This window comes from Malaclemys terrapin, chromosome 1 (genome assembly GCF_027887155.1).
Source record: "Malaclemys terrapin pileata isolate rMalTer1 chromosome 1, rMalTer1.hap1, whole genome shotgun sequence".
In the NCBI taxonomy this organism is placed as follows: Eukaryota; Metazoa; Chordata; order Testudines; family Emydidae; genus Malaclemys; species Malaclemys terrapin.
In genome coordinates, this window is record NC_071505.1 from 187,342,108 (window position 1) to 187,358,033 (window position 15,926).

At 40.6% G+C, this 15,926-nt stretch overlaps 1 protein-coding gene across 6 annotated transcripts in view; it reads right to left on the reverse strand.

Annotated features, from left to right (window-relative positions):
* The window catches only part of GRIK1 (glutamate ionotropic receptor kainate type subunit 1), a 228,942-nt gene that overhangs the window by 31,925 nt on the left and 181,091 nt on the right, over window positions 1-15,926 (reverse strand). For 5 of the 6 annotated variants that reach the window (XM_054047872.1, XM_054047911.1, XM_054047888.1 and 2 more), the window contains 4 exons: window positions 10,604-10,717; window positions 8,997-9,200; window positions 7,922-8,145; window positions 2,189-2,307 (listed from right to left, as the gene is read on the reverse strand). In XM_054047872.1, the coding sequence (XP_053903847.1) occupies window positions 2,189-2,307; window positions 7,922-8,145; window positions 8,997-9,200; window positions 10,604-10,717 (661 nt within the window). The remainder of the gene's footprint in view (window positions 1-2,188; window positions 2,308-7,921; window positions 8,146-8,996; window positions 9,201-10,603; window positions 10,718-15,926) is intronic. The other variant, XM_054047903.1, reaches the window with a different exon arrangement.

Here is a 15,926-nt window from a genome sequence, read left to right on the forward strand (position 1 = left end):
TTGTATAAATGAAACAGAAAATCTTTAATCTAATTAAACTAAGGACAGTACATTTTAACCTGCCACTGAGTGTTATAAGCAAGGGGATTGATCTTGTAAGATGCTGAGCACCCTCCACTCTCACAAAAGTCAATAGGAGTTGAGTGGGGTTCAGCATATTGCAGGATCAGGCCCATGATTTTTTCAGTATTCACCATCTCTTGGAACCCACTTCAGCAAAGGGCGTAAGCACATGCTTTAGTTTCATTGATGTAATCTTGTGAGCCTTAAGCTCTACCTTGAAAAGTAAGAATGTGCTTACGCACTTTGTTGAATTCGGGCCTTAACAGGTCACTTGAGTTTTTAAAAGTAATAGTTTCTCATAAATTTTTTTAAATTTATCTGCTGACTATAATTAGAAGTATGCCATGTCTGGATACCTTCAAAGACCAGAGGAAATATCTGGGTTGAGAACTTCAAGGGAATGGGGAAATAACATCTAAGTAAAATGTACTAGCAAGATTCAGGGTCAGAGACAATACTTGCTGAAGTCTCTCTAGTGCCTTTTTATGGCAGACATGACAGCCAATCCTGATCCAGACTTTGCTCACGCTCTGTAGAAAAGAGAAAGTCTGATCATCACATTTTAAAATTTAATAAACAAGTGGCTTCCAATCAAGCACAACAAGCAGCTTCTGTTAACAAGAAAGAGCATAACAATAGATGCAGAGGTTAGCAACCATTCATCTCTTGTTCAAACTCTACATGTTACTGATGGTGCACTTACAGTCACACGTACCACAAGTTTGTACATGGAAACATTTGCTTCACCTTACAAATGTTTTTGTAAAGCTTCTTGAAAGACAAGCAGAGTCTGGTTGGGGCTGACTGTCATGTACCCAAGGTAGTGGTAACTAGTAGACACTGCATCCCACAGTTTGCTGTGGATGATGGTAAACTCCAAAAAGGCAGGACATTAAAAACACAAAATCTTGGGGTACTCTCACACACAAGGCAGTCACAATTATATACACACACCTGCCTGATACTGTAAAACCTTAGTCTGTACTTTACAGATACATTGGAAAAAACAAAAACACCTTATCTCCAATCTTCTTCAAAATAATTTTGGTGAGGGTATGTGTGTCCTATGAATATACCAATAAAACTGTGTGCATGTATTATCCTAGTTACAGTGTGAAATTTCTTCACTACCCTGTCTAAGAAAAATTCTTTTATTATTATTATTTATTATTTTACAAAATCCAAATTGGTATTCATGCCTATGAAAAGAATAAATTGTACCTGAATGAATGTAGGTATTCCTTCCTTTCTTAAATATTTGGGAATTTAATACCAATATATTGCTGTGACTTCCTCTGTGTTGCCTTTTTTTTTTTTTTTTTTTTGGCCAAAAAATGTTTTCAGAGATGTGGAATGGAGCCCCCTATTGATACAATATAGCCCTTTAATGGGAAGCCTCAGTATACACACGCCATAAGCATAAGTGTTTAGTTCATGTATCTGCGTGACTTCCCATATCGAGTGCACTTCGCTGCCCTTCATTGACATACGAGTATCTCTGTGCAGTTTCCAAAATTCAGCAGCAACTGGCACTTGACTTGGTTAAATTCTAAGGTTGGATGCATTTACAAGAGGATGGGACTCAAACCTGCAGAAAAGCCAATAAAAATAGGTTTTGTTTTGGTTTTAAATAAAAGTTTGACAATTGCCAACAAAACTTAACAATCTTTGTGAAGAAATACCTTTTGACTGGCTGTTACTGTATGTGTTCCAGAATTGCTATGGCTATTACTGTCTATATTGGGATGAAGCCTACGTGAATAGAGATTTTTCCTGTTTTCAGTGTAGGAATTTTAGATTTATCATCAATAAAAATACCTTTGTAGTCATCCAGCTATTATTTTCTGTTTTGTCCACTGAAGCTCCCATATAGGACAGCTGACTTTATACTTTCTTGTATGTTTTCCCGTCTAATTTCTGCGGTTACCATATTTTGTATTTAAGCAAGTGTTAGTTTCATTTCCCTTCCCTCCCTATCCCCACTTCACTGTGTAATCTGCTTTTTTTAATTTCTGAGATCAGGTTTTACAATATATGTGGTAGCTACAGATGGTGGAGTTTACCAGCACAGAAGCCCGTGAGCAGACTGTGGGATGTGTGCAATAATGATGTGTGACCGGTGTACCTTGCTGCATGAGAGCTCCAACTCCAAACCAGAAACTATTTAGTAAAGTAAAATTGTTTTCCACCACATCTGAGTCAGGGTTGCACGGGTGGGGGTTATACCACTCATAGGGTGTAAACCTGTGGTAGTTAACAGAAACAGTCTGTAAACATCAGATAAAATACACACTGAGCCAGCAAACCTGCTAAAGCATGCAGAAAATGAAAAGATTAATGAAGAAAATAACCAAAACTAAAGCATAGATATGTGTCCCGCTACCGTATGCAAGTTGCAGAGCAGCACTGCAGTGCAGGGAGGGGCTTTCAGAGCTCCAGTTTTAGCATAAGCCCTACTTCATTAATCCTAATGCTCTTTGACTGTAATCCTCAAATATAAGACTACTGTTTCTTTCAAAGTTCCCAGTCATTCCCCTAGCCACGCGATTGATGACCTGCAGGGAGGGGGATGCACCGATTCCATGTAGCTGCTCCCTGGCGAAGCATGAAAGAAAAATGGCACTCTAAAAACAGTGCCTTTGGAGTACTCTCTATATAAAGAACTGGCATTGGGCATGACAAAAAAACTATATTACAAGACCCGTTGGTGTTAAGATACTAATTTTTGTGGCACTTTCTCCAATAGTGAGGTTACAGCACTTTAATAATAATAATAAGTTGTTGCTACTTTGTGGGAGTAATTTCAGGGCTTAAAAACCATAGGGGTATATTTTCAGTATCATGTATAGAGAATTAGGCAGCCAGTTTCCCCTTAATGAGTGGAAGAATAGTGCTTAATTCCCAGCGCACCTTGCTGAAAATGCAAAATCTAGACCCTATTTTGGTCTGCAACATAGTTGGCAAAGTTACTTTAAAGATTGTTCCTCCCCATGGTACTGTGCCTGCTGCTTCTCAGCTCTGCAGGGCACATTAGGTACATTCCTGCTGAAGTTTATGAATATAGCTTTAATTGACAATGCCATGCTAATACATTTTAATTACTGTTTCAGCAATATAATTAAGCTTTGAATTTATGCACTCTTGCAACCAGAGTGCTACGCTAAGCTGAAGTAATGAACGCTGATAGTAATGAACGTACTAATTGAAACAGTAGGTAGCTTAAGATGCCATTAACTAAACAATATCATCATCACTAGTACAATAGTTGTTAAACATAATTGCAAGAGGCAATATAAAGATTAAAGACAAAAATTTTCTACATACGCCATTTAAAAAAAAACAAAAACAAAGCCAAGCCATTACATTCCAGCAAGTTTTTCACTGTGCTAATAGAGTGAAAACCACCTTTCTAGAATCAATGAAATTGTTCTTAACTAGATTTGTGCACAAAGGGTGAAACTCATCCCTGTGAGCCACAGCCTATGTACCAGCTAACTTGCACATAAGCCATCGAAGTGCAAAGGCCTTCTGCTGGGCATTCACACACACTGAATTACAATGTTGACATGTTACAAGCAGGGCTGCTGCTTCCATTCAGGTGACCTAGGCGGTTGCCTAGGGCGCCAGCATTTTGGGAGGCCGCATTTTGCTGTCCTCGGCGGCAATTCAGCAGTGGGGGGTCCTTCCGCGCTCTGGGTCTTCGGTGGCAATTCTGCGGCGGGTCCTTCACTCGCTCCGGACCCCCCCGCCGCAGAATTGCCGATGACGACCGGGAGCGCGGAAGGACCCCCCGCCTAGGGCGCCAAAAACCCTGGCGCTGCTCCTGGTTACAAGGAGTGTAAAACAGTAATTGCGCATGATCTTTTGCTGTGAGTCTTGCACTGCAAATTTTGCAGGGCTGGGCTCTTACATTTTTTTAAGTAATAAACATATTCTGTAGCATAGACAAAAATGTATCTATAACAGAAGGAACAAAATGGCAACTGCTAGAAAATAGCAATAAAATTCAGTCGGCAGAACTACTTCTGCCAGACTAGAAAGGCTTTATTTTATTATATGACCTTTTGATTATTCAAAGAGCAAAAGTCTACAGCTGCTATTTTAAAAAAAATTGTGCTAGTATATCAGTGACTCATTCTCTATTAGAATTAAATATCAGATTTTCTTGTTATGCACCTTATTCTGTGCGATGCACTGTATGAAATGTTGATGCAATGAACAGAGGAGGGGCAGGTCAATGATTCTATTCCAGGACTTGGCTAACCTAGGAAATTTCTGTTAATATTTCCACTGTTGTTTCTCCTGATTCATTTCCATCAGTGGGAGCAGTAGTGTAGACAAGATGTTGTAGGTTGCTGGCAGTTAAGCATTACTTCACATAGGGTTTCTCTGAGCAAAGTTTGATGATGTGTCTATATCATTGATAGACACCTATGCTAGCACTTCCACCACTGATATCACCAGTGGAGATGAAATGAAGGTGGCAACAGAGAGAAATTTTAGCAGAACATTATTAGTGTAGTCACAGCTAATGTGGAGAAGAAAAAAAAAGAAACTGTAAAAATCAGTAACTTTACAAATAGTAATAAGGCATTGCTATTTGTTTAATTATTATGGCACTTTATACAAAATTTAAATAACAATGGTAATGCTACATAAGACCTCGGGAGAACTAAGATATGAGTCATGCCACTGAAAAAAAATCTTTAGAAGTACAACAGACATGTCCATAAATATTATCCCTGAATATTTCTCTCAATGAGAGTGCAACAATAAACAATGACGTTTATTTGTTATAGCACTGCTAGAATAGTGGAGATTTGTGTGCAAGGGTCTTCCTGAGCTCTGCCTCCAACATCTCACCAAAAGGTTCTTGAGAATTGACCTGTCCAATCCCTGGTGAAAGAAGCAAATCTTTAGCAGATGAAAAAAACAGATTTGGAGGTGTGAATGGACTATTCTGGCTTTTCCTAGATATGTAGTCAGAATCCTAGCCTGGTGAAGCAAGTTTAAATGTCAGGTGTGTACTAAACACCTTCAGCATAACTATTTGCCAGCTAATTTAGCACTGCTTCTAGATACCAGTTCAGCAAAGCACTCAAGCAGGCTTTTAAGTTCCATTGACATGAATAGAACTTTATTAAGTCATTTGCTGAATTGGGCCCTTAGTCTCCTGTTTTCCTAAATAAATAATCAGCAAGAATAATAAAGCTTGATATTTCTAAGGATTTTTTTAAAAATTAGAAAATGGGAATTATCATTGTTCCGGGGGCAAAGGACTGGTTTTATCTAAAGGGAGCAACGGTTAGCAGTTGAGAGAGTGAAACACAAGGGATGATGATTCAATAATATTTTCCTCTTTTTTGTTTGTGTTCATTTGAGCATGCATTTGGGTATAGCCCATTGGGTGGCTTTCTTGATTACTTGCTGTATCCAGTGCATTCTTTCATATACTTAAAGCTTTGTCTGTTTTCTGAGTTTGACATGGTTTTCCTAGAGAATTTACAGGGCTGAGGGCAAACTGGGGCTTGTTTGTTTGTTTTTTTCCTTCTCCCTGTTCCTTGGTGGAGAAGGCTGTGGGATGTTTTTAGTCTTGGCGCACAACAACAGAACGAAGTTAATCTGTCACTGATGGGCAGATTTAATATCAGCCATGAATGAGACGATGAGTTGTGTGCAGTTAAAATTATTATTCATGGTACAGTGAGCTACTGCAAGAGCTTGTGGGAAATCATGACTAATTGTACACAGTCTTGTGGCTGATTTGAGATTAGCCGTCAGTTATGGATGAACTCTTTCTGTCACCCAGGACCTACACTAATGAGTTGTCCCATGATCCTCTAAGCAGTTTAAAACAAAACAACAATAAAACCTACAAATTGCCCCCCATCACTGTAGTCTGCCTTGGGCATTGGTGCTGAAACCAGCAAGCAGACAAAGTTTCACGTATATGAAAGTGCATTTGGCAGTGCATCCACTTGAAAAGAGAGCTGTTCTGTGGGCCATAAAGAAATACACAACCATGTCAAACTGACCTCTGTGGGACTGCTCTTGTAAATAAGGGAGCTCGCCAATTAAAAGAAATCATAATTTAGGGTGCGGGGAACTCATGACAAGAACTATGTAACTCGTCTCAGAACTGTATAGGAAATCAGACTGTGTGTATGCATATTATCAGAATGACTAACATGGGGCTACTATAATGATGCTATTTTATTACATTTGCTCTTTCATTGTAATCTCTAGAATCAAAAGATACAATTTTAATTGACTCAAATTAGTTTGAGCATTTACAAGAGTTTTGTATTAAATGTTTACATTGTATCTTTACTCTGATATGAGGAATATTTAGAATTTCAACAATACAGCATTACAGCTTTATATATTATCCTATAGCTACCTGTATTATATAAATGTTAGATCATGAAGAGTTACGTTATTTGAAACTTGTTTTCTTGGAGTATCTACTCTGATGCTCTTTTTCCTTCATTAGCGTGAATTATGTCATTGTTTTATATTCAAAGCAATACATGATAGAATTGTGGGGAAAGCTTTACAAGGTGTCAGAAGAAAAAATATAATTGTTGGTAATGGAAAAACCAATAACCCAGACAAATATTTTTATGTATATTCCTAGGAAGGAGGAGGAAGGGTTGGAAAATGTTCAATAAATAGTGATGAAAATTATAATTCCAAATAGTGGAAGAAGTGAAAATAAATGACTTTTTACAGAGTATTAGTATGGATATCAAATGCCATCAGAAAAAAAAAATGTTTCAAATATGGCATCCAAGGGATGTTGAATTAATATTTTATATATAAAATATTGAAATTCCTTAGGAAGGGATATCTTGGAAAGTTTCATATGCAATGTAGATGTCTGATCCCACAAACCTTTATTCAAATGACTAACCCTTATTCATACTAGTAGAGGCATTGAAGTTAATGTGACTACTTATATATGAACTATTCATGTAAGAGGCATTGGAACATCAGACTCCAGAATTGCTAAGAAAGGAGTACTGCTGAACTTTGTCAATCATATTTTCATATTTTTTCCTTTTCAGTTTTTAAACACAATTTGTTGAACTTTTCATTAATCAATTCCCCCTTTCTCCCCCAGTTTCTAAACTTGTTGTATTCTATTAGGAGTTTGCTCTTCCATGGGTTAGGAGTTCATTGTTAGCAGAGGCCTGATTCAGGACAGCATTTAAGCATATGATTAATTTTAAGCCCAGTTTAAGTCCTATTGAAGGTAAACACATGCACCCCTGGATCATAAGTGCCTTCCTGAATACGGCTCTCACTTGGGATTTGAGAGTACACAGTGCTTTGTACCTCCTGTGTCAATTCACTTTAGAGAGAGGTATGGGAGCATCTTGCAGAGCCAAGCCCTTGGGTTCTCTGTTATGCTATCCTGAATTTTCAGAGTGAATTGATCTGAGCTGACTTCCACCCTTCAGCAACAAAGATTTTCAGATTCTCTCTTGGCTTTTAACTGTATGCATTGTTAGTTGAAAAGTGCAGTGTTTAGAAAGGAGTAACTATGCTGAAAAGCAGTTGTATATAATATTTTCATTTCTATTAAGTAACTGATGACACATTTTATCAATCTTATTTTTTCTCCCTTAAACTCTTAAGTAAAGAAGAATCCCGTCACACTATGAATATTTATTTTCATATAAAAAATAATGCAAGACAACCCCTCTGGAATGCAATGTTTTTGGTACTGTATAAAATTCCCAGAATATCATTAAATTGTCATTGGTGGAGTGAGTATATGTTGTGTGACCAGTGCAACACATATATGATAAGAGGAAAGAAAAGAGGTTGTCTCTCACACAGTCTTTTAACTTACCTTGCAATTACAAAGAGTACACAACTGACTCCAAGGCAGGCTAGGAGGACATACATCCAAATATCAGGAGAAAGAGGGTTGAGAAAGGAGAAAACACCAGGATTTGTGCCATTGGGTTTCCGGTACAAAATACTGATCCCCAGTGTCATGAAGGGTTTTGAAAAGTCGATTACTTTCTCCCTTACGTAGGTGATAGTGAGAGGAGCAACCGCCAGATCGGCTTTCTGGGAACACAAATTGGAAAATATTCTCATTTTCTCTGCATTCAACAAGCATATTTTTATTCCTTCCACCTTTTCCCATGGGTATTAAACAAGCTAAAACAAACATGTCTAGTTTTGCCTAGAAGCTGAACTGTAATTAAGTGTAAAATAAAAATTCTTGGTTTCCTTATTAAAGGTCATTGTGGGCAGAAAAACTACTTCAGAAGAGCTATAGTAATTTGAGTATGACTGAAACAGTTTACATCAAGAAACTGTGGCAAAACAGTGCATTATTAGGACGTTACCAGAAGCAGAATGGACAAGTCTGACATATTATTCATGGGAAGTGAGCACCCAAACAATTCAAAGCTTTTCCTTGTCTTTGCAGACACCGAGATCCTTTGATGCAACAATACGGGCACCTTTCCAATGGATAGGGTAGGGCATGATTTGCAGAGCCTGCAGGGGGGCTCAGCACCGCTCATGAACTGCAGAGCAGTGAAGTGCAGCGGCTCCCTGCCTACTGTTGTGCAGGGGAGATTGGGTCTATTGCTATGGAGATTTAACTATCATTGCTGCAGAGTAAGGGCCTAGGTGCTGGGTGAACTACTGTAGTCTCAGGGCTGTCATAGTAGCCATGGATGAGGTCTACAGTGTGGGGGAATGTATTTCTTCCCTCCTAGAATACCCCAGCACTGGGGGGAAGGATTTTCCCCCAAAATGCAGACCTTAAGTACTTGTCTTTGCTCAAGGGCTTTTCTGCTCTGTGAAAATGGCTAGTCCTCCTGTTAATGTAAACACTTCATTTGACTTGGCTTCTTATAAACTATCTTAGGTTAAAGTAGAATAAAGACAGAACAATTCATTCTTACATGATCTATGAGTTCTTTGACCATCCCATTCCACTCTCCTTTGTCATTCTGGGCTCCATATTTACCATCAGAAACTAGTTTGACCTCATAGATGAAGCCTAAAATATTTGACAGTTCCTTCAACAAATCCAGGCAATATCCTTCGAATCTGTCATTTCCATACAAGGGCTTATCAGACTTTTTGTACATAACATAGGGATCTTCCTATAGAATAAACACACCAAACATGTAACAATAGAAATGAGGTACATTTCAGATAATCTCAGTTTATACATTACACAAATAATTGGATGATTTACTACAGTTGTACAGGTGCAACAAATTTACCCTGTCCATTAAAAGTCATCTTAGATATGTTAGTAAATTGCCCAAATCAATCAGCTAGAAATGTCCTGGGTCTGAGTTTCATGGGATCTGAGGGACTGTTACTCCCATTGGCTTTAATTAGAGTTGTTGGTGTTCAGCACCTCCAAAATCAGGCCCAAGATCTATACTATATAATGTGCCATGTTAAGGGATAGGTAAGGATACTGCAGTAGTACAATAAATACTAGACCAAGAATCATAAAGTAAACCTAAAAATTGACTTTCTAAATAAAACAAACCTTAAAAAGTATGAAATAATATAGCCATTGACTGGAATATATTCATGGGAGAGAATAAAAAGATAGCATAGGTAGAGTGGTTTTGTGTACATGGTATTTCCTTTTCAGCTCTGGGCAAGGCAGGTGTCTGTAGTTTTAACCTAAAGCGCAGGGCTCCTGGCAGGGGAAAGTCAGCAGAGAGGAAGTTGTGGCACAAGGAATCTGCAACTTTCCTTTCTCTAGGGAACCCAGAACCAGCCAGTACAGCCCAAGAAGTAGCAGCACTGGCCAGGAAGACAGGGATCAGGGTGGCTGGAGGATACACAGTTCAACACATCCTCCCCACCGTAACTTCCATTTGACCTCGGTGAGGATGTACCAGAATCCGTCTGTCCACTCTGCACCATAAGCTGCTCTTCTCGTCCAACCTTGTTTGTAGTGAGAAGTCAGAACATGTACACGCTGACTTTAAAAGTTAGTATTTGGGTGTGTGAAATTTTCTTTGTTGAAAGAAATACAAATTGTTTCTTCAAAGTACAGAGATAAGCTAAACATAATTTGGAAATATGATTACTTTAGTGTATAGATGGATAATGGGCAGTTTGATTCTGTGTCTATATGCAAATAATATGCTGGGCTAGAAACATGGGGTGGTTTGTCAAACCATACATTGGTACAGGGAACCACAAAAGATGAAGTGCGGAGTTTAGGCTGAAAAGGAAGGCTTCATATAAATATGTAAAACAATGTAAGCAACGTATGATCTATTCTACACTACGGATAATAATATTAACACTGAGTCCTGTGGCACCTTAAAGACTAACAGCTGTATTGAAGCATAAGCTTTCGTGGGTGAATACCCACTTCGTCAGACGCATGTGGGCATTCACCCACGAAAGCTTATGCTCCAATACATCTGTTAGTCTTTAAGGTGCCACAGGACTCTTAGTCTGGATCTGTAAAAAGCAACAAACATGGCTACCCCTCTGATACTTAATATTAACACTATGCAGCAGGACTTACCAAAATGGTAGTGACTATGAGTGTTCGGTTAGCCAGTGAATCGGTGATATTGGTAGATCTGTCTTTATTGCTGTCAGTCATATTAAGGCCACTATTTGAGTTCCAAACCCCAATCTGCACAGAACAAAGTAGATAAATGGCTGTTAAGCCTCGGGGATTGCATTCAGTGAAATTATGTATAATTTTCCATAAAAGTGCATTATAGTTCACAGTCCAAAAAAAGAACATTGATACCATACATCACTGTGATAAATTAAAACATAAGCTGTATGAAATGTTTCAGGAACAAACTGGTTATAATTCTAAATAAGGGAACAACATCAAATGGTTGATTGTCGTATTTAAATCATTAGGAACACACTGCTCTTTCAAAAGCAGGTTGAAATGAATTAACCATGAGTATAAGGTATGTCAATATAGCTGTGCATTTGCCCATTTACTACAAAAGTGGAACGTGTTGACTTTGTTTCCTCCTAAAAATGTCAAATGTCTATTTTCATGAAATTGGTTCTTTTTGTAAATGGTAAAGTTGAAACATATGGCAAGACCTTTCCTTTCCAAGACAACAGATTAAAAGCTTGGATAAATATGCTGAAACAGATTGATGGATGCACTGGCCTTTTACTTTTGCTCTGAACCTGCTGAAGGCACAGATGATTATTCCAGTCACTTCTTGACTACTGATAAGACAGAACCATCAAGGTGATGCCATTTCACCTCCGATCAGTATTTGTCAGTAAATGCAAAAGACTAAAGGAGAATGTAGGTTTAGATTCCTTTCCAATCCCCACAATAAGTAGTAACTCCAGCATTTAGGGCCTGATCCAGAACCCAATATAGGCAAGAGGGAGGCTTTCACTGATGTCAATGGATTTGGATCAGAATCTTTACAGTGGTGCAAATTACAAAAGTAAAGTTAATTTATTCAGATAAATATCAACTTTACATATATTCAAATTTAAATCATCTCAAGATTTTATTTCCAAATCTTTCTGGTATTAATGTCTTTTAAAATAAAGTTGTATAGATTTGGAAATTGGGCAATAATAACTGACCCCACACAAGTTTTCCTCCTGGAAAAAATATTGTGCCTCCAAATAGGCGTAATTAAAAATGCTACTTGCCTAACTTTGCACAAGGCCCCAGTTCAGCAAAGTATTTAAGCACACGTCGAAGTAAACACATGAGTAGTTCCATTCACTTCAATGGGGCTATACATGTGCCTAAAGTTAGACATGTGCTCAAGTACCTTGCTGAGCACATGTCTAACTTTAGGCACATGTATAGGGGCCTAAGTGCCCGGCTCTGCAATATGTTGAGTGCTCTTAAAGCCTGCTGAAGTCATTTAGCACCTCACAAGACAACTGGCACATTGAAGAATCAGGCTGAATGTGAGAGCCACTGTTCTGAATGGGCCTGATCCTGCTAGGTGTCTAATGTCTCCTACAAGACATGAATGCCCAGATCCACAAAGGGACATAAGCGTTCCAATGCTGAGAGTCACAGTGCCCAACTTTTAGGTGCTTAGAAAAATCACAGGAACAACGTTGTGATCCACAAAGCCTGAGTTAGGTGGCTAGGCTCCCTATACAATGAATGGGGAAAGATAGGGGCCTTAAACTGCCATCCACAAAAGCCATCACACTAGTCAGCTCCCTGCTAGCCAATGGCAGATGCTGACTGGATCAGGGCAGAGGTATGTCTTAAGCCCTGCCCCTATCTCTGCTTGCACTCCACAACTGGGAAGTCTCTTCTGATGTCAAGTGGCTTAGAAGCCAAAGGTGTTTCTTGTGAGATGGAGCTAGGTGCCTGTCAGTCTCCACACAAGGCATCTCGGGGGTGAGGAGGGGGAGCATTTCAAAACCTTTAGCCCAGTGGTTAGGGTACCCCCTGGGATGTAGGAGCCCCCCTGTTCAATTCTGCCCTCTCCTTGGTGAGGAGAAGGGAGTTGAACAGGAATCTGTCACCTCTCTGGGTCTCTGGGTGGGTCTCTCTCCACATTAACATTCTCTCCCCACCACCAGATCAGGCCAAACAAGCAAGACAGGTGTTGGCGTCACTAGGCATAGCTACCAGGTAACTCGGGGGAGTGGAAGGCCATAAGTGCCGATGAAACTCCTGCGCTCTGGGTCTAGGTAAGCCATAATAACTTTATTTTGTGAACTTTTACCTACTTTTATGCTAACTGCTTACATGCTGTAGCAGAAATGTAATGGTCAGCTTTTTTAGCAAAACACAGTAGAGATGAGGACAGGGGGAAGGGGGAGGGAGAAGCCTTTATGTGTTAGCCTGCGAAGGCCGAAGATAAGCAGACAAATGGGAACTTTTCTAATAAGCCACAATGGGTGTCTGCTGTAACTGCTTGAGGAGGGAGGGGTAGAAAGGGTAAAAAAAAATAACAAAACAAAGGCTTGCACAGAAACAGCTTGAAATATAAAATGGGACACTTGCTTGTATTTGCTGCGCTTAATTTAAGACATGCTGGTCTCCTAGTGCCTATTCAGAGCTCTTAAATAAAATTGGTTTGCTTCTCCACCTCGGTGTCTTCATTAATGCAAAGCACAGCGGGCAACGAACCCTGCTGTTGCCCCCCTTGGGCTATTTTGGGCCGGCAACAGTTTTGGCATCCCTGGGTGGGCTTGAGGCTAAAATTTAGCCTTGCCCGGATCCCTCCTGGTGGCCGACGGATTACGACGACGACCGACGCCCAGAGCTCACCGGTGACTTCATCGGAACCCTCGGCGGAGACGTGGTTTGATTGACCCCGGAGGGCATAATGGTGCAACGCACACGGACAGTGGAGAAGCAGTTGGGAGCGACGGTAAGGAACCGGACCTTTGAATAAGGTAGGAACAGTCCAGTGGGGACTTTACCTGTTTTGACCTGGGGACGCCCAGTGTCTCCCTAGAGTATGGGGCAGGGACAGAGTACAGCCGGCAGGGTACAGTGTACACCCTTAAAATGCATTCTGGTGAACTGGAAAGTGTTTAAATCAGACCAGTTAATTAAAAGTAAATTGAAAAGGTTCTGTACAGTTAATTGGCCTCAATATCAGTTAAAGTGCCAAGAAAAGTGGCCACCGGAAAGATCGCTTAAATACAACACGATCCTTCAGTTACTTTTGTTTTGTCAAAGAACAGGTAAATGGAATAAACATCTCTATGCGTATACATTTATAATATTAAGAAATAGGCCTAATATTTTGCACAAGTGCCATTTGACTCCGACAGGCTCGGTAGTAACTGCTGCTAAACCCCAGCACCCTCCCACAGTTGTAATGGCAGAATCGGTATCCCCTTCGGCTCCAGCACCCCCACAGGCTCCAGAGAGTACCCCCTCGGTGGGATTGTATCCGCTAATTACTGAGAATGTGGTAGCCCGTCCAGGAACACAGAATCGTGCAGCCCAGATTGTGCCAGTGTATTCTCATGTGCCTTTTAACCCAGTACACCTAGCTGCCTTTAAGGCAGAAGCAGGGGAAATCTGAACGAATTCAAGCAAGTTCATTTCAATCTTTGAAGGGTGTCTAGCAAGCCATAAGCCTGACTGGGATGATTGCAATATACTAATAAGAACCTTGTTGTCTGAGGTGGAGCGGAATCAGGTTATAGCTAAGGCTAGGGAGAAGGCACAAAAAAAGCATAATGAGGACAGAAAAGGCAAGCCCCTGCCTGAGATCGCTGTCCCTACAGCGGACCCCCAGTGAAACCCAAATGAGGAGAGGGATTTAAAAATGCTTAACTTCTATAAGGAACTGCTTATGCATGGCCTCCGGCACTCAGCTGTCAGACATAACAATTGGGCCAAGCCGTATGAATTAATTCAGGACTCAAAAGAAAGTCCAGTGGCTTTCCTGCAGCGTATTTGGGATACCATCAGGCAAACTACTAGTGCAAACCCAGATGATCAGGCAACTGAGGCAATTATAAAGGGTATATTCACCAGCCGGGCGGCCCCTAATATTAAAAGAAAATTGCAAAAAAAAAATTAATGAAAATGTCTAGGGCTCAGATTTTAAAGACTGCAATTAGGGCTTATACCCTTAGAGAGGGAGAAAAAAAAAGGCAAGTAAAAATAATGGTAGCAGCGGTGCAGGCCAGTGGCAGAAAAAGGCCACAAAAAGGTGGAAGGGGCTGGGGAGTAAAAGGCCGTAAATGTGGGTGCCCCGATCCCCAGGAAAGACGCCTGGGTTGCAACCAGTGTGCCATATGCCAAAAGAAGGGACATTAAAAAAATGAATGCCCTAAAAGGAAAGGTACCCTTATGATGGCAGCGGAGGATCAAAAATAGGGGTGTCAGGGGAGACAGACCATCCTACCCCCGGAACCCCAAGTAAAAGTGCGGGTGGGAGATTCAGACATAGACTTTTTAATAGACTCTGGAGCTGCACAAACCGCAGTAAACAAACCCCTACAGCTGCCTGTGGCAGGCTCCCTCTCTGTGGTGGGTGCCACAGGAAAAAAAACCAAGTGCCCAGTGTATGCCCCAGCGGAATGTGCCTTAGGAAACAGAACTGTATCACACAAGTTGGTTTACCTCCCTGATTGTGCAACACCACTACTAGAACAAGACCTGCTATGTCGCTTAGGTGCCACCCTGCATTTTACTCAAGATGATATAACCCTCACCTTACCCCCTAAAAATGCTTAAATAATGACCCTTGCAGTTGAACCCTCAGCTATGCAAGCCCCAGAGTGGAGCCAGTGGGAGGACCAGATGTATTCCCTTGTCTGGGCATCAGGGGTCCCAGGGAAAGCAACCCGTCAAACCCCTGTTCATATTCAGCTCCTCCCAAAAAAAAGCCCAGTGCAAATCAAACAGTATCCAATTAAAAAAAAAAAAGCCAGAAAAGGACTGCAAGAGACTATAAATCGGTTCCTAAAGTACGGTGTACTACAAGAATGCCAGTCAGCTTGGAACACCCCCATTCTGCCTATACAAAAGCCCAATGGCACGTATCGGCTGGTACAGGACCTCAGAGCAGTCAATGAACGGGTTAAGACTTTGCGCCCCCTGGTTCCAAACCTGTATACATTGCTGGCCTCTATAGGGGGGCAATATACTCATTTTTCAGTCCTAAATTTAAAAGACGCCTTTTTCACAATTCCAGTCGACACCCAATATCAGGAGATATTCTCCTTCGAGTGGGAGGACAACAGAAGGGTTAAAAAGCAGCTTTGCTGGACAGTATTGGCCCAGGAATTTAAAAATTCCCCCACTCTGTTCGGCCAGGCTCAGGCCAAAGATTTGAAGGAATGGAACAATAAGGACAAAGCCCTCCTCCTGCAATATGTAAATGATTTGCTAATTGCTGCTGTAGGTC